The sequence below is a fragment of the Dinoponera quadriceps genome, unplaced genomic scaffold, assembly GCF_001313825.1.
Source record: "Dinoponera quadriceps isolate SergipeBrazil2010 unplaced genomic scaffold, ASM131382v1 scaffold2600, whole genome shotgun sequence".
Classification (NCBI taxonomy): Eukaryota; Metazoa; Arthropoda; class Insecta; order Hymenoptera; family Formicidae; genus Dinoponera; species Dinoponera quadriceps.
Window position 1 is genome coordinate 749,711 of NW_014556795.1, and position 19,155 is coordinate 768,865.

Below are 19,155 nucleotides of genomic sequence, written 5' to 3' on the forward strand. Positions count from 1 at the left end.
GCGTGATCGCAACGACATCGCGGCGACACGACGCAAACGCGACAGCACACCATGGCGGGCAACATGCGATCCTGTTGCCGCGGCGGCTGCCAGCGTCGACGGCGTCTGCGTGGCGACAGCTGGGCGTGCCATCTTGCACGTCTGCGTCCACTGCCCATGGTACCAGGCGAGCATGAGCGGACGCCCAACCACCGAGAGAAATTGCACCGTCGTCTAGGCAGCGCAGGCAACTGTCCGACGCTGACTCGTCATCGAGGCGCGCCACCTCCTCGCGTTATCGCTCGAAGTGCGCGAAAACGCAGGCCGGATCCGAAGCGAGCGCGACTCGTCTACGCCGGACGGGCGATACAGCGCGAGGATCCAGGTCGATACGACGACCGTCGCCACGGGAACTACGTCGCGCCTTGCGCCAATCGTCGCGGCGCCTTTCTTCTTCACGCTCGTCGTTTCGCGCACGGAGGGTTCCCGTCGGCGACGTCGATTTCGATCGACCTGGCCGAGAGCTGCCGCCGAGAACGGTTTGGAAAACCACCGGCGTCGGTAGGCTTATTCTGCAATTCTTCACGACGAATACGGTCGTTACGTTGCGCGGTTTCTCGCCTTTTTTTTTACCGTGTAGCGTACCTGCGCAACGACGGAGTGACGATATCGTCGTTGAAAGTTGCAGAAATAAGTCCACCGGATTGGACGAGGACGTAACGAGATCGCATGTACGAGGATGCATTCGGCGATACGAGAGCGACGACGAGGGTTCGCTTCGGCGAGAGGAGAGAGAGAGAGAGAGGGGAAGGAAACGCCGGTGGAAAGGAGCGCACGTGCGACCTCCTCGTGGGGATCGTTAGTACCAAACCGGTGCTGCCACGCGGGAGAGAGTCACGCGCTCTCTCTCCCTACCGCTCTCTCTGCCGTGTACTGTAGAAACGAGGAGAGGGCCTACGTCAGAGCAAGGTCGCAGGAACGGCAAGAAGTCGTTCCCGACTCGGGTCGGTGCGATCGACTGGGTCCTACGAGCTGCGGATAGCTGGATTAAGGTCGGCTATCCTCGCGGCTCCCCTCGTCGCTTCATCGCAGAGAGGGAGGTTCCGAAGCGGCCGACGAGGAGAGAAAGAGAGCGAGTCGCGCTTACCGGCGCCGAAGACTGGCTAACGCGATGAATACCATCGGCAATCCACTGATATGATATTTAACGCAGCTATGATATCGTTACATTTCGCTAGCCGAGTCGAAATTTTCAGTCTCACGAGTCTAATTTAGTTCTAATTAATCGATCCCTTGTCCACAATCTTGCTTTGAGGCGTAAGCAGTGAGCAAATTGACCGACCACGGTCGTTTATTAGAGGAATAATCTGCTTTGCTTTACCGCTCGCGTCTTGAAGCAAGATTGCGGACAAGGGACGCGTCTCGGCCTACAATAGGCGTTTTAAGCGTTAAGCCTGAAGAGATTGACCAATCGCAGCCGAATGTGAGGAGAATAATCGGCCGGGTGCGATTGATTTCTCAAGGCCTGAAAATATCTATTGTAGACCTGGACTAAATGTTCAAAGGTCTTGTAACGAGTTCCTTCGGTGCCACAAAATAGAGATGTTATTGCCGTTATTTTCTCCACTTGAAGATCTAACGCAAATCTAAAATTTAGATTCTGGAGGACTAAATCCTCTTTGTAGCATTAAATCAGCACTTATTGTGCCGCTTTGACGCTACAAGTGGGAAATTATCGCCGTTTCCTCCGCTTGAAGACTTAATATAGAATTAAAAGTTTCGACTCGCGGCTCCCGCGAATATTCTTAATATTCTTGATATTCTCACCTCTGCGCTGATGGATAAACCGTATTGAAAGACAATCTCAACGCGGGACCGATAAGGGTCGATCGGCACTTAACACCAAAGTACGTCTATCTTCGTTAATTTGATACCCAGTTAAGGTTGACGGGATACAGCGTCGCTAAATGTGGGCGGTACGGGCGAGCGATTGAACTTTCGAAAGGGAGCGCCTTCTAATATAGGACAACGTCGTGAAAAATTGATCAAACTGGAAATATTACGGTCTTCCGTTCACCCGAGATACGCTTCGGGTTTAACAGCCCTATTTTCGCGGACGCCGCCCTACGGCCCGTAAACGCGTCCGCCCGAACTGTATCACGTGAAATGGAAAATAATTCCCGACGACATACTAAAAAAGCGCATGTATCGCGGCCGCGATCGATACCCATCGACAAAGAAATTCGCGGCGTGTGCGATTCGCGACCTATTTCGACGACGACGGCGGCGGCGGCGACTCGTATCGCGAATATGAACGAATATATCAACGAACGAGCGAACAAACGTACGTACGTACGTGCGGTTACACGATTCGACGATTCGCGCGATTGCCGCGCGTAAAAAAGCGCATGCCGCTCGCTCGCATTCGCGTCGAGAGGTCGATGCTCGAGAGAGAACGAGAGAGAGAGAGAGAGAGAGAGGCCGGAAACGCAACTTCGAGACCAAAGCGGCTTCGGTTTACGCGTCGGTTTACGCTTATTTTTACGCGACTACAGCTATTACAGCCTGCAGAGATTTCCGGCGGTTGCAACTTTATCAAACGGCGGCGGCCGCCGGGGTGTCAGTGACCCCGAGAACGCGAGGTCGGTCGGTTGCAGTAGGAAAACGGTGGAACCGCTGCGCGAGTAGATATCGATTTCGCTGTGTCTGTGTGTTCGGTGCGGCGGAAAAAAAGGAAATTGGCCGGCCTCCTGACGTTCGCCGATATCGTCCCGCAGTTCCGCGCGGACGTGCCGTTTACTCACTTCGACGGGGCCTCTGCCACCTCCTCCCGGTCGAGAGCCTCTACCTCCTCGAGGGTGAGCGGAAGATCTCCTTCGCGCCTCCTTCTCGTCGAGCCGAGCTCGCGCGACTCCCTCGCGATCGGGAGGAGTCGATTGAAACGCGAGATCCCGTTATTAGCCATCCTTGCGCTTCTCGAATTTAATTCGCTGAAAGCTGCTCCGCGGCCCGATACCGAGTCACCTCGCATTCGGATCTTCCGTCGTCGCTTAAACGATATTTCAAATTCCCAATTGAATTTGCCCCAGACCCAGCTTTTAACTCCCACGGCTAAAAACTAGGTCTGACAAACTAAATCTCAGTTGCACATATTCCCTTCTCCCATGAATGGAAAGTGAAACATGTTGCGCCGAATTTAACACATCTCACGTATCTCGAACGATCCACACAAATTTTTGTATTAATTTAACCTAGGATAAATCTGTTGGAAAATAACACGAATATTATGTTAAAAACTTGCATAAAATTAATATCCATGATATATCATTCGATACTGAAGTGTAAAATGTGTTATCTTAACATTTACAAGCGTTATTTCAACACTCGCTCATGTTGAATATCGACTCAACACAAAATATTAAGATAATATAAACACAATATGTTAAATTGGCACACGCGGTTGCGTAAAAAATTTAACACAAAAATTTCCCCAGCGAGCAATGACTCATGGAGTCGACGTCGATTCGATGTAATTTCGATTGTTTCGACGTCAATTTGACGTCGACTCGATGTACATTTCTCGCTGGGTTTAACAAGGACCGATTTTGCACACAAGTACAAAATGTTTTTTTTTTACTGCTTTTTTTCCTTTCGGTGTAAAAATATCCCTAATTACCGATACTAATCAGCCTTGCAAATAGAAGCAATCGTTGTGCATAACTTTTTCAGAAATAGAAACACGCGGTGTGTGCGCTCCAATTACCACAAAGAGATAAGATCCTTATTAGCCTCCGGACGGAAATTAGGTTGAGCATTAAGGACAAAACTGCCATTGTCCAAGTTCGAAAATAAATTTCAGTCCCTCCAAGAAAGTTTCATACCTATAAAGTCCCGAATACGATGTCGTCGCACGGCATGCTATAACCATAAACCGGAACCCCCTCTTCGTCCCACCCACCCCGAGCTACCGTGACATTACAGGATCGTAGAGATCGTTTGCCGTGTCCAGCGCGAAATAACCGAACGAACCGACGAGCGTGTCGCCGAACACGCTCACTCTCTGCGAATTTTCGAAATAACGAAATAACGCACAAACGGAAATCGCAAGCTCTTTCGCTCTGCGTCTTGCGTCATTTTACATCCTACCGAACCTGTCGAACGACGACATTTGGTAGAATTTCATCTGTCCAACCGATGACTACATCGAGAACCTTCTCCGAGAAGGGCACACAGTGCGCGCGAAGAGAGCGATTCCCGATTTACGAGAATTCGAGATCGACGATGCCGAAGAGGCTTGCTACTTCCCGAGGACGAAGGCGATCAAAACTGGTCTTGCGGGACACGCGAATCGAAGAAAGCCTTAATGAAGATCCGTGGGAAGCGGAGAGGAAGCGCATCCGTCATTGCCCAGCCAATGGCGGGGCGTCCGGGCGGTGCGATTGAGATTTCTGCGAGCAGGTGGTCCCCCGTAATAAATCGTATTGTAAGCGATCCCCTTGGGCAGCCACCTGCGAATCGATATCTCGACCGGTCCAAGACGGCCCCGACATGCAAATTCGAGGAGAATCACGGGAGGAAAGGGAGTCTAGCTCTCTTCCTGTCGCTCTCCGCCCTGCTACACCGGCCCGTTCTCCACCTTCCCTCTCTCGCGCTTTTTTCTCCCCGATCCACCCTACACCGGTCTCGCAAACACAAAGGGAACTCTCCTCGGCCCGTTAGAATGTCACCACGAGGATGCCTTCCGGCGTACTCCTTTTTTTTTTTTTTTCAAGGAACCTAGCACTTGACGGAATTGATTTGTCGCACGACTGGAGAAACTCAAACCGGCATTCGTGGATGGGAATTGTCTGCAATCTCTGTGATAAAGGGTGTAATTAAGTACAGATTCGTATTCATGGTGTTATCCAGCTGCGCGGATAATTTTTACATGAAACGGGGATTAAGGAAAACGATCCTTCGTGAATCGTATTTCCGTATCTCTTCCGACTATCGGCGCAATATGTATCGAAAATCGATGAACGTCTACTGTTAACTTCGTACGACGTGCATATGACTACGCATATTATTCGTGCAAATAAATCATACAATCGTATATTTGTCCATCTTTGCAACACTGATATAACGGCAATCAATGGTATATGTGAGAATAATATTTCATTAATTCATCGTCATGCACGGCATGATCCAACCCCCCGCGGCTATTAAAATGCACATCCGCTTGTAATCAAATTAATCGTCAATCCGATATGCGGAAGCATCGATGAACATAACAATACTCATTTATCGCGCATGGTGATTACGATGAAAATAAGATAAACCTCGAACAACATGTATATACGATACGTATAACAATACGTCTGGGGAGAAATACGAAATCGGCAGCTTGTGGTCGGAAATGGATCGCGAGCAGGCGATAGCAACGCTGCCATCCGGTCACTTAAGTCACCGTTTTCTGCCAAGAAGCAGACGTTATTTTTTTTCTGTCCCGCCGACTGGATGGCGGTGTTGCGATTAGGATCTATCTCGACGTCCCGTTCGGTCTACTTCGAGCCAGAGTAAAGAAAGCTGGTCATTCCAGAACAACCGCACCGTCGTAATACGCAGTAACTGCGTATCGCTCGATTGCGCTCACAATTAAACGGGTTATTATTACGACAAATAACATCTAGCCGCATCCGAAGATACAGCCGAGGACGCATCGGCGTATCTTCGATCTGGAAAGGAGCGAGCCACGAGCCCTCGGCTCGTACGATCATATTTAGCCGCGGTCGGCCTTTGCCGAGAAAGCGCGCAAGCCGGCTGAAATGAATGAGTGCTCTCGGTGCGAGCGAGCGAGCGAGCGCAAAAGGACGAGCGACGGCAGAAAAAGAGGAGAGCCCTCGGTGGCAGCCGGTTCGGCGAGTTTTTGACCGTCTGGCGCTAACTGTTGGCCCCCGTACCACCTTCGCAGGTACCACGGTGCCGTCCCACACGTCGTCCCACTCCAACCGCGGGCCCTTTCACGGACCCTTCCCCTCCAGCCCCGGCCGCCCACAATTCGCAACCTCGAGCCCCGTGATTTACGACACTCGCGTGCAACCACGTATACGCGGACTCGGCGGCGACTAATTCCGCGCCCCGCGCCGACTACCCGAATCGGGCGAGCGCTGAAGGCAGAAGGGACGAATGTGCCGTCGACGAACGGAGAGAAGGAATCCTCCGGTGGAAAATGCGCGGAAGCAGAGGCGAGGCGTCGCGTCCTTCGCTATTCACGATTGGCAAATTGCAGATTTCAGTGGACAGACGTAGTCCTACTTTCTGAATCTCGGCTCCTCGTGCTCTTTCTCCGGCCGGTCAAGACCCTCTCCGTCGCGTCCCACGTTCAACGATAAATACGAGACGCGAACGTACCGCCGGCGAATTTACAAGAGCGCACTCCGGACGGACAGGTTTTACGTCTCGGACGCGCGAATAAAACGCGCACGTAGAACGCCCCGCGACGTGTTCGCGCCGTCGTCGCGGGGGCGTTTCCCGAGCAAAATTATTCGCTCGATCGCAGAAATACGGGCGGCTTTCAGCTGCTCGATAAATCAGGCCGATGTGTGACTCAGACACGTGGGTTAACGTTAACGCGCGAGAGGAACGTACGCGCGTACGTTGCACCGAGAACGCGAAGATAAGTCGTCCTCCACGTGCGCGCGAGCGTCGTTTAACGGGCTTTAGCGGCGAACGACGCTCCCGGACCCCTCGCGAAATAAATCTCAGTTATTTCGGTCCCGCATTCGGCGTTGCTGCTTGCCTCCCAGTCTCTCCGCGTCGTCGCTTCTGCGTAGGGAAACTCGCGTAAATTCCCTCGTTAACCCTCCCCGCTCCGCCACCTCCTCTCTCTTAACCGACTAACAACTAATTTCCGGATTGCAGGAAGACCGGCGAACGAGACTCGAGGACGATGTCGTTTGCTCGCGACGCGAGGCGATACGGCTTTTATCGACGCGCATATTTCAGACACGGTAATTGGAAATTCAGCCTGGCCCCGCGGTGAGTATCGTCTCGCGCGACGCTTCTAGTATTTCCGCGGGGAACACGAGACATCACAGCCTGACAAATTTCACGTTCATTGCAGCTCGCAGGTGGTGGATGTACGTGGATGGATATTTATCACACGGCCTGAAGACGGCGCTATAATAGCGTCGCTTTTTCCTCGAAGATGAGAAATCGAGCGTGTAGCAGTCAATAAACAACCGAATCGATTCTAGAAATCACACGAGGTTTCCCAAACCCGCGGTATATTTGATTGAGCACAACCTGAATATCTCGCTGAAAAGATATCTTCAGCCCGCGAAGACGATTAGTTTGGGTCGTAAACGTTATTGAATATTTCTGAGTAGTAAAAACGTACAGTGCTGTCGAAGTTTTGGAAGTGTGTAAACAGGTACAGCTGAGCAGGTTCAGCTGCGAGTAAAAAATAGTCATTTGACACTCGCAAGCGCTCACATTGCGCATTTTGAAATATGCACGGTAAAACGCACGACTCTAACGCGCTCTCGCTCACAGGCTGAAAAACGAGTATCGTAGACAGGTATTCTCCTGAAAAATACTCAATGCATACTCGCGTACACTCGTGGTATCCCTTCGCTTAATAGACCGTACCTGCCTGAGAGTTCAAGAAACGGGCATGAAAATGATAGGACGAGCCAAAAACGGGGGAATATTTTCGTAAGAGATCTCGAGTGAAATCTGAGAGTTGGAAACAACCGTCCGTTTGTTCGTGACAAATCGTATCGTACGTCTAATCGTAAAGTGACATTGCATTTCCCAGTCTCGACGGAGATATGATCTCCGGTCGCAACGGTGTAACCGAGAAGTTGACCGGAGCGAAGTGGGCGTCGTAAGGTGGGAGCCGCGTTTTCTGCCGCGCGGAACGAGCAGTTCGGCTGAAGAAAAGGTAAAGGTAATTCCGCACGTATGCTCGCCGCGGCAAGCCAAATTGCTCGGTTTACCGGCAGACACGCTCGGAATCCTGGATGAAACTCGTGACGAACACCATACAGCCCCGCAACAGAAAGAAAAAGGACAACGTTCGCGCACCAACGTTCACCACAACGTCCCGCCGCTTTCGTCGCACGCTGCTCTGAGAACTTCGCCGATTCCCTTCGCGCGAGCGTTGGAGAATTCGTGTTCGTCCCGACTTCACCAAACCGAAATTACCCCGTTGAGTCTTCCGTTAAGAAAAGAAAAAAAGTACACGATCGCAGCAGCTCGACTCCCTCGAGTCAGAAGTTCCCGGATATCCCAATCCTTTGTAAAGTAATTAAAAAGAACGTAAAAGAGATGTAATATTGCAGCTTCCATCACTTGATTTTCACTCAATAGTAAATCCTACCGATTCCACACGACTGAACGATAAGTTCTTCGTAATGTCTACGCGTGTACGATATTATTATTTTTGGTTCTTTAACACGAGTCGCCTGTCTATCAGAACGTCGCGAGGTGTCACGACGGCGGCTTCATCGCGGGGTTCATTGATGCCCTCCTCGTCCGCATCCGCGGATTCATCGTCATTCAAGCCCCCACGGTGTCACCCCTATTGCGTTTTACGTCATTGGGCTTTACGGGGGTCGAAAGGGTGGCCCGACCATCCACTCTCGGGGCGCTCGACTCGGGGTGTTTATCGACTGAGTCGTTTGGCGCCGGCGCTTATATCATCCCCCATTTTCGTCTCCTGCCCTCGCACCCCCGTATTCCTCGATACTGAATCGTTGTCTGTCGGGTTTAAGGTTCACTCACACATACGTGCGTCGTGCAAACATCGTCTTACGACGAGACGCAAATACACCTTGGTAGAATGACTTCCAGAACTTCGTGCGCAATTATTTCATGAAAAGCCGCACGGTGCAAAATTTTGTGTTAAAAACGGTCCACTGAAATTTCACGTTGTTACATTAAGAAAGTGAATATGTTAAGAATTAATATGTTAACAGGGTGAATATGTGAATCTGACATTATATTTGCGCACTTTTTAAAAACGTCCTCCATATTAAGGAGTAACACGAAAATTTCAGTGGATCGTTTTTAACGTAAAATTTTTCATCGTGCAGAGTGCAAACTGCTATCGCCGTGTTTTAGCTTAACGTCGCGGTACCCGATATTTCGAGGACGTGAAATGTAAAAGATGATCCGCGGGGCGAAGCCGAGCGTACGCCGGTCGATAATGCCCGATAGCCAAGCGTCTCGAAGACGGCGCCCAAATTTGTCAAGCGGAAATATCACCGGCCAAACCTTTTACTCTCCGTACGTCCTTTATATTCTTCCTTGGATCGTTTCCAGGGGTGATTTGCATCTAACGAAGCCACTTTGTTCTCGTTGCCCGCGCCGTGCGGCTCTTTCTCGGGACGTAGGCGTCCCCGAGTCGACATTTTGGTTCTACATTAACTATGCAAATCCCGTTAACAAACTTGAAGAACCAATAAAGAGTCTCGAGGTTTAGTATCGTACAAGCTACTGCCGTTTCCTGCATGTTGACAGTCTTGAAAAAAGACACCTCGGAATTACTTTACATCTCAATAATCCACTTTTCATTTTTATTCTCAATTTCAATCGATAATCTTTTTTAAGGAAAACTTAACACGGAGGAAATAGTATTAAATAAGCATTTATTGTATCAAGATAGGACGATAAACCGCAAAGTGTCCTCTAAGTTTGACGGAGACTGAATGAAATTAACGTGAAACCAAAATTTCGACTTGGTTCGCGAGACGCGTAAATGCCAAAAGGTTACAACGGTTAGAACGGTTTTCGGAGATCACAATCAAGGAAAGGAAATGAAGAGGAATAGGAGGAGGATCCGAGGTCGAAACACGAGTGTATCAACGGCGTAACTACGAAAGAGTTCGACGTGTCGTTCGCTTTATTTATCAACGCGACGTCCCCCGACACGATTCTGCCGAAAACTATTCGCCAATTGCACGCAGAAGCAATTAACGAGAGAATGGGTCGTTTGTACAGCGTATTACCAAAAGGAAGCGAGAGATATTTCGCTTAAAGCTACGCCATTGAGTCTGAAGAGCAGCTGGGGACTCATTAAAACCGCACAACGCCGAGTACCGCGGTTTTCCTCGGGAAAAAAAAAAAAAAAAGAGAAGTTCCAGGCCGGAGGGGTTGAAGAGTGTTACCGGTGGACTCCGTAAGACCCTCGAGCAACGACGACTAGCGAGAGCGGATGGGAAAACACTTGTGTATGTGACGGCGCGACACGTGTGACCCTACGCGCTAATCCCGGCATTCGTCATACCGACGCTCCCAATGTAATAACAACGAACGCGTGGAATTTTTCGCGCGTCTCCGTCGTGAATAAAACATGGTATCGAAATATGCCAGGAAACACATCTGAAGTCTACTTCTCTCTTTCGGAAGTTGCGCCAGCGCAGTGTGTTCTTTCTTGCATAGAACATTTTCTTAGGATCCAGTCCAATTTCCCAACTTCATTTATTAACTTCCTGATATTCGGTCAAATTGTTGCTCGACTCTCTGACGACGACAGTCGCACGAAACAACTAATTAGCAGCTCGGAAAAGAGATTTTATCCCGTGTTTTAGAATAAGAATGGACTTCGCTCGCACAGATTTACACTGCTAAGGCGTTGCAATGCAACGCTCGCTAGATTAGAATTGCAATCTCAATGGACGAACAGTGGATTCGTCGTGATAAAATCCGCGTAATAACAGGCCGCGATGTTTTCCTAGGATGGCACGATTTCCGAGAGGGGAAATCACGCGCCATCTTCATGCGCCATTGATTATGATAATCGTTCTGTTCGCGACTGCTCGTTAGCAGCTCGTTAACCTTACTCGCCGAAGAACCCTTAATTATTGCGATCCAGAGCACGGGGGAGTAACGAAGGTTCGACCGCCCGCGATGGTAGAGCATCCTGAAATACTGTTCTACAAATCTCTGTGTTCTACAAATCTACTGTGTTCTACAAATCTCGCGAGTTCCGAAAATAACCCGCGCATATTCCACGTTGTTGTTTTTTTTATTTGGTTACTGCAATAATTGGACAGACTTTCGGTCCAGTTACGGAATGTGCCAGTGGCCAAATCTCGAATCGATCTTTCGTTCTACCGCGAGCGGAATCGCTTAATAAAATAAAGGTACTCAATGTACGGCTCTCCAGTTGTATTGCGAAAATATTGAAAACAAAATAAGAATAACAGTATCTTTCTCTCATTTTGTTTTTATATTCTTATATTTATATTTTTCTTTTTATATTGTCAACGCTAATGGGAATTTGTACACGTGATCGCATAAATTTTCTGTACCATCGTATCACGTCTTGCTTTGTTCTTTGCATTAAAGGGATGCGTTCCCGTTGATAAATAAATCACGCCAATTTATAAGCGTAAGATGTTACTTTCTCAGTTTCCAAGTTCCACGATTTTCAACGATTATTCTGATATCAACTATGTTTGATCGTATCGAGATTACCGGATAAATCAGTCATCAAGCTTCGGCTATCGGGAACACGGTCGATCGTGAGGAACGGAGCGAGAAACACGTGGACGGGAGCGAGCCGCGCGGGCGCAAACGGAATTCGCGCGCAGGACGGAGCATGAAGTCCTCGTCCTTCCAACTGCTTCCCGATTAATTCGAGCGTTTTCAAAGGGGAGATGCATACCGCAGAGAGGATGATTCACGTCGCGGCTCGGCCATATTAATAACTTTACACGCGGCTGAGCAATATCGATCCGGAAGCCCCGACGTGGGCGAGTCGTCCTGGCGCAGGATAACAGGTGCTTCTCGCCCTTCCTTCTCCTTTTCCTTCTCTCTCTCTCCCTCTCCGGGCGAGCCTACACCACACGCGCACACACGCGTACACGCACAGAAATACACTCCGCCGAATCGACCTTCGAGAGAGCCGAAACAGCCGAACGGCTTCGAAACAGTCCCGAACTCGCTCCTCGCGCTACCACGTGCCAATATTTACCAGGGTACCACGAGGCAGGATTTCCGCTCCTGCGGAGGGCTCGCGTCGAAGATGGTCGGACGAGAGGCAACGAGAGGAAGAAGGATTCTCGTAGTGGGAGGGAGAGGACACGCCGGTTCTCGCAGGATAAGCGCACCTGGGAGAGAGCGCGCGCGCGCGCGCTTAGCCAAGATCGCCAAGGACAATAGAACCCTCGGCGAAGGATCAGAGGAGCAGGACGCTGGGTTGGTACGCGGAACGACGTGGCGCCTTCGTGCGCGTTGCTGATTGGAGGAACGGGGGGTGGCTCCTCGATCCGGGTCGCTCGAACGCGTCGTATGATACGTCGGCCTTAGGTCGAGATACTTTAATTAATTCCGCGAGTCCTCAGCCGGCACGATCCGCGTAATCGAGGACTCCTTCTTACGTTTCGAATGAGCGCGATTGCGTCCCGGCGGGAATAACACATACGCGTATTCCGTGTGAAAAATTTAACAGCCAGCCAGCGATCGATAGCCCGGAGTATTATATCCAGAAACTCCTTTATGAATAAACTGAGGATTTCGGCGGAAAATCTTGCGCGCGCTGTGCATTTTCGCGCGGCGAAAACGCGGATTTTCTCTCACGCGCGTCACCACGATCGCGCTTTTGCAAAATTCAACGTCGCGCGATGCTCACGCAGAACTAGAGAACTGGAGAATCGATTTTCCTTTCCTTTTTTTCGTCTCCGCAGAGGAGACGAGGTTTCTCGTTTCATTGAATACGCGACGATCGGATTTGATCAACCGTGAGAGTAACACCGGGGATCTTGACGCGGAAGTGACATCACAGGTCTCTCAGGCCTGCATTGTGAAAAAAAATCGGACTTTTGCACTTCTTTTAGCCCTTTTTAGCATATTTCTCTACTCCAACGTATCCCGCGAGAATTCTGGACACACGTTTCCTCGCCTCTAGGGTCATTAATCAAGATGGCTGGGCCGAGGAGAAAGGAACCCTCGAATCGGTCATCCGAGCTTGCCCGGTGATACACAAAGATGATCATTCCGAGAAGGGAAACTCCGTTTTCGAAAGGCTCTCATCACCGCTCTATCACCGAAATCGGCCGGCGTGTTTCGCGCAGGAAGTCCACCCGGTAGGTACCGGAGCGGCAAAGAGAACGCATTCTCCGGTTCGCGCCACGTACGACGCGTAGATCGTGCGATCCCCTCGTTCCTTATTCTAATGAATCCGGTTAGCCTTAAATATGGTCGGGGGCCTCCCCTTTTATTGGTTCCCGGATCGAGGGTTTCCCCGGGGTCCCGAGTCACGCGATACCGGCCCCCTTCCCTGCGCTCCTCACCCCCCCCTCTTCCTCCACCTCCTCGTCTGTCGCGCGGGACCGGACTCGAGCACCCACGCGCGCGCGTAATTGGAGATGCGCGCGTATTTATCGCTAATTATCGTCCTAGTCGAGCGCATCGCGATCGCGCGCGGCCCCGGCGACTCCCGGACGTAAGGTTTCTCGCGAACGCGAATCTTAATTACGTATCGCCGCGGCGATACTCCCGGCCTTGAGCGACGCACAATCGGGATCATTGTGCAAGCATATCTCTCTCTCTCTCTCTCTCTCTCTCTCTCTCGACAGATTCCGCCGGGCCTTCCGTTGAGGAACGAACGCGGACGCGCCACTCGCGGTGCCGCGACGTGTGTATCGCGTGTGTCGCGGGACCGCGCAATATCAACGCATTACATTAATTTACGAGTCCTTTCGAATATAGATTCTATTAACGCTCGCATATTACACGAACGACAGACGCGGCACGCGGGGACCGTATGCAGCGATGCGTGACGCTTAATGTGTAATATTAATATCTAATTGTACAGTGTAACGTAATATCGCAATAATAATTATCACGTAATAATGTTAATGGTGTAACATTATTATGCAAAACCTAATTGATACCGCAATTCATTTTTCTTTGGTGATCTAACGCGTTTTCCCCTATCTCGTTCCGTTCCCGTCGACTCACAAATACTACCTTTTTGTAACACGCATTACAAACAATGTCCGAACATCCTATGGGCAGGAATGGATGTCGTGATACTACCGATACAATACCGGTATCGACATTCTTCTTCCAATACTGGGTACTTGATATCGATATTTTCTTTCAATATTCGTACTCATGGCGCTGCTTCGATATCTTTCCGATATCTTTTTGTTTCATTTTCTTTTTATTCGGTCGGTCGTCAAGATATCACGTATTTCATGAAAATTAATGCGACATTCAATTTACGATATAAACCTATCTTTTGTTCTGTTTTCAATTTATGTTTCGTTAATTTTACGGGTATAATATAACGCATCTTTTCTAAGGCTTCTAAATTACAAACCGTAGAAAATCTAGTGCAAAAGATAGAAGTATTTTTATACCATGACAACACTGATGAAAAATCTTAATTATTTTCGGTATCAACTATTTATTATTTTAGCCATAGAGAAAGTTAGGAGTTATCTAAACTAACCTAATAAACATTATTATAATGTCAGTGATAAGCCTTACATACATGTTACTACTATATTATAGAATATGATTGATATCGAAAGTAATTATAATTTTCTCAGTACAAGATTATTATGCCTAGACGTACGAAACCCTTAAAAGTAAGCCTCGCATTTGCGATGGTAAATAGTAATATCGACACTTTCATGATATCGCAATATCTCTAATCTATAGGTACTCAGAAAACACGAAGTATATACTTTAATCGTCTACAGACGATCGTCTATAGCCGACGAAAGTATTAATTTCAAGAGCATGTGTGAGTGCGTCATCGGCGTTTCCCAGCGTTAGATGCTCGGCCGGCCTGTTATCGGCGTCGGAAGGCACACACAATCGAACGTACGAACGATCAGACACGCAGACAGCTGCAACGGTGCAACAACGACGGCGATGGTGCGCGGCGAGAGAAGGTCGAGAACGAGAATCGGGCGACGAGCCAAGCGACGCGAGCGAACAAACGGCCGAAACACACATCCCGTCGGAAGCCATCGAGGTCGCAACACGTTATTTCGAGATCTCTTTCACAGAGACATCGGACGGGCGCGCGTAATAATACGGCGCGTAATAATTCATTATGCGAACGAACGCGACCGCGTCGACTGCCGCCCGCCTCACGTACGCACGTCGATATCACGTGTGCGCGCGCGCACATCGCGCGTTTTTCGTCCGCGGAGCGAAATTTATGCAGCAGCGCTCAAATTGCGATGGCCCGTATATTCGCGGATACGTCACGCGTCAAATAAATTTACATTCGGCCGTGGACAAAAAAAGTGGGGAATTCGTCCTGGCGGAGGACGGAGCCGCGATGTGTAACAACATGGCGGACCGAGTGCCCGGGACATTTATTATCCCCTCCGGCGGAAATACATTTTTCAATTTAATTCCGGACACGGCGTGGATCAAACGCTATCTCCGCGCTCCGCTTATTACGTTCGGGAGGAAGATCACGGAAAATAGCTGGCGAAGAAGCCCGAAAATAAAACAACAATGATGATTAGGGTTAGAAATTATGTATTCGAAGCTTCGGCTCTTCGAATTTCCTGAACCTTCGACGCGTCATATTCGAATAATGAAATTCTCAAGTGTGAAAATTCGAGCATTCGGATATACGAATATTCGAAAAACTGGTAAACACGTGCGTTCGTTTTGCATAGTAAATAGTATTTACCGTCATGAAGGATGTTATTTTTTTCTCGCACTGCGTTATGCCGTTACATATCATGGGAAAATTTACATTTCAAAATCAAGTTAAATAAAGTTACCGACACTTGTTGTCTATTACATTGATTATTTGTTGTTATTTTAAGACATGCCGTTTTATCATTCACGCCTTTTTCCTCCACCTCGTTTTAAACTAGACGAATACAAATCTCAAAATTGAACTGAAGGCATCCGAACAATCTCCGAGCTCGATCCCGCGAAAGTACGGGCGCGCGAGAATTGCAATTCCGCTGACGTGACGCGCATCCGAGGTACTGGTCGGCGACAAGTATCTTTTATCCGTCGCGATAAAATGCTTAGCCAGTGGAAAAGGGCCAGCGCGATTGCAGGCGCGCGTTTAACGCCGGTACTGTATTTCGCTGAAGCGACACCGGCCGGATAGGAAAGCGTCAAGTCGATAAGGAGGAGGAATGTGTGTTCGTGCCTGTGCGCAATTTTCTAGTACGTGGGCTTATCGATCGCTCGGCAACGTTACTTAGCGGACGGCGGACAAGACATCGGTGTGGTGGCGCGCGATAAATAAATTATCGCGTGCCTTTTTTCTTTCACAATTCACTCGAGCGGCCCCCGTTCGTCGCATAATTCGCCTCGTTGCGAAATACTAGTCGGCAGATCGGCGAATTCGCCGGAGAAGAGGCGGAGGAGACGGCGCTTTGCCGCCCGACCGATATTACTTTCCAATTTTCGCTAGAAACTACTTTTCAAGTCAGTCGATGAATAACGACGGACGTGAAATTAACGCGCCGTGACGGCGAAGCGCTGAGGGAAAACCGTAAACGTCGATCCGCGCTCCTCGGCTTAACCAGAGCCGACTCGACCGATAGAGCACTTCTGTCGCGGGGATTTCACGCCGTTCGCGCTGTGCAACATCGTTCCTACAAAGTTTGCGGAAACGCCCGGTATGATAACCGCCGGAAATGTGGTATAACGCGCCAAAGAAGTCATTATACTCGAACGGATCGAGTCCCCCTCCCCGTTTCTTTCGCTTTGTTTTCGACTCGGAATTATATCTCGCGTTCTCTTCGTCACTTGCTCGGAAACGCGGTGGAAACGTAAGGACGGAAATTGCGAACAGTGAAGGAGTGTGTCCGCAAGGGATACACTGAAGGGAACCGTTGGAAGAGTGGGGCAATAATATTCGCGCACATATGTATGTGTGCGCGTGTTTCTCTCTATATATACACTCCTATCAACGCGGTGGAGGCAGTTTGCTCAAGGCGAACGTGCGACGGTTTGTCGAGCGAGATAAGGTCCGCCGGTACACGTGGGCGTGACGATTCATCGGCGTTATTGTTATTTAGTGGCGGCGATAAGGTGCGATTTTACAAGCGGCGCGTTATCCGATACCGGTATTGTCTCCTCTCCCTCTCTCGCTCCGTCTCTATCTTCCTCTCGCGCGCGTAATTCATCGCGAGAGCCGGCTGACGAGCCCGCGCGCGACCGCTGAAAAGCAGTCGCGAGTGAAAGTCGATTCGCGATCGACGAACGTCGAATCAATTACGAATGAACGCCGTTAACCTTTCGCAGCGCGCGCGCCACGATGGAAAAATGCATTTCTTATACGCATGCCGCGTCGGTCATCCATCGCGCGCGGAACGCAGCGATAAATAATAATGGCCGCAGATTAACAGGCGATCTAACATCTCGAGCGGAGCAATCTACGCTAACGATTGATACATTTACGGCGTTGAAACATTCAGCGAGACGAACCTTTCCGCTTTATCATTTAATTATTATTATCGATTTTATCGCCCCCCCCCCTCTCCTACCTATGATTTTTACCGCAGAAGGTCGACGCGACGACTGAACCTTCAACCGCGCTCACACGAGCTTGAATTCCGCGTCGGTAGGAGTGACCGGTCGATGTTTGAAATTGCTATCGAAACTTTCATATCGATATTGATGTCCTGATGTATCCCGAAATCCGCGAATATTTGCCGAGATATTGTTCGCACTCTTCGCTCCAGATGCGAAGAGATGCTCGGCTCGTTCTCTCGCGAGCATCGCCGTTGGCCGAGGAGAGACCGATCGGTCACCATATTGTAGTCAGCTCGAGGAGCCGAGAAAGTCGGGCAATAAAAGAGCCGGTAGGCGCGGCAGTTGGAGCCGGTAGTCGGCTGGATAAGATAACCTCTCTCTCTACCAGCTCATTCGTCGACTCGACTACTTCCTGCCGTGGAAATAAGGACATCCTCGCGCGCGCGCTCCTGCCTTCCCTGCACCCGCCCGCCCCGTCTTTAATCAAGCGGCCGCGCGATTATCTCACGCCGATATATAAACTTCCTCCTAGGGACGGTCGGACAGACGGCATTGCCATAGGCGTAGACGGGATTCGCTCCGGAATGTTACCGGATCGGGAGGATGCTAATCCTGCGTCCCATTGGACGAGGCTTCCTCGTCTCTTTGTGCGTCTCTCGCGGCTAAGACGAGCCGCATCGTCGCTCGACGCCGCGGTTAAACGCGCTCACACCGATGCGTTGATCCCCGTTTACTGTACGAAAGCTTGACCGATGATCGGATTACACTGGTCAACGCTGATTTTAATTAATTTTGCACGTGGCGTTGATCATAAATATAAATCGAATTTGAAAAATTCTCAAGTGGTTTCGCTAGCGCGCTTTAAGAACAAATAATGCTCGTTCGTTGTAGCGGTCACACTTTAAGAAAAAAAAAAAAAAAGGAAAAAAGAAGCGTGTCATGCGAAAACTACAGAGCCGAAAAACGTTCGGCGATCTATTGAACGGAAATGTGGCAAGCTAGGGTTGAAGATACGATGAAGGGTTGCGATTGGAAATGCTTACAGTTACCACTCCGTTTCATTCGGCTCCCTATCGGCCGTACGGGCAATTCTTCGGGCATGATTAATTGTAACTTACGCGTGACTCAGTAAGACGCGGTAGCATCACAGTGCGCCGGTGATCAGGACTAAAATTCCGACTCGGCAAACGTCCCTTCGTTTCACGATTCGCGAGATTAATGCGCGCGCGCTCTGCAGTGCTCGTAAAAATAATATCCAACGGGATCGGACGAATTGATCGTCCGAAAATCGCAATTGTTCTCACGGCGAATTGTACTGGGAAATTCAATGCACGCTCGAAATTGCTCGTTATCGCGGCATCGTTTTTGCGGGGTCTGCTCGAGATCGGCGATACGAACGAAGGGTGACGTTGAAGTACAAATTCCACGCTAATACCAAACATCCTTTTCAGTCATCCTGCGGATACGCTTTCCCGGGGAATTCCAACGGACTTTAATGACAAAAGCCTATTAAGCATAGGGCGTCCGTGTGTGCACACGTGTGCGCGCGCGTTGCGACGTGGTACACAGCGAGCGAGTACCTATGGGGGGATTATCGACGAAGAAGGTAGAAAGAGGGAAGCCGGATTCGCCATTAAAATTAATGAAAGCGACACGCGAGACATGAATGGAAACACGATCCGCGTAGAATATATATATATATATATATATATA

General features: G+C 49.5%; 2 protein-coding genes across 3 annotated transcripts in view; one reads left to right on the top strand and one right to left on the bottom strand.

Moving 5' to 3' along the window:
* The window catches only part of LOC106748259, a 94,152-nt gene extending 86,819 nt beyond the window's left edge, over window positions 1-7,333 (top strand). The window contains exons 2-3 of the mRNA XM_014626609.1: window positions 6,880-6,996; window positions 7,082-7,333. Coding sequence (XP_014482095.1) covers window positions 6,880-6,996; window positions 7,082-7,143 — 179 coding nt within the window. The 3' untranslated portion in view covers window positions 7,144-7,333. The remainder of the gene's footprint in view (window positions 1-6,879; window positions 6,997-7,081) is intronic.
* The window catches only part of LOC106748257 (ras-related protein Rab-37-like), a 163,803-nt gene that overhangs the window by 83,892 nt on the left and 60,756 nt on the right, over window positions 1-19,155 (bottom strand). The window lies entirely within an intron of this gene.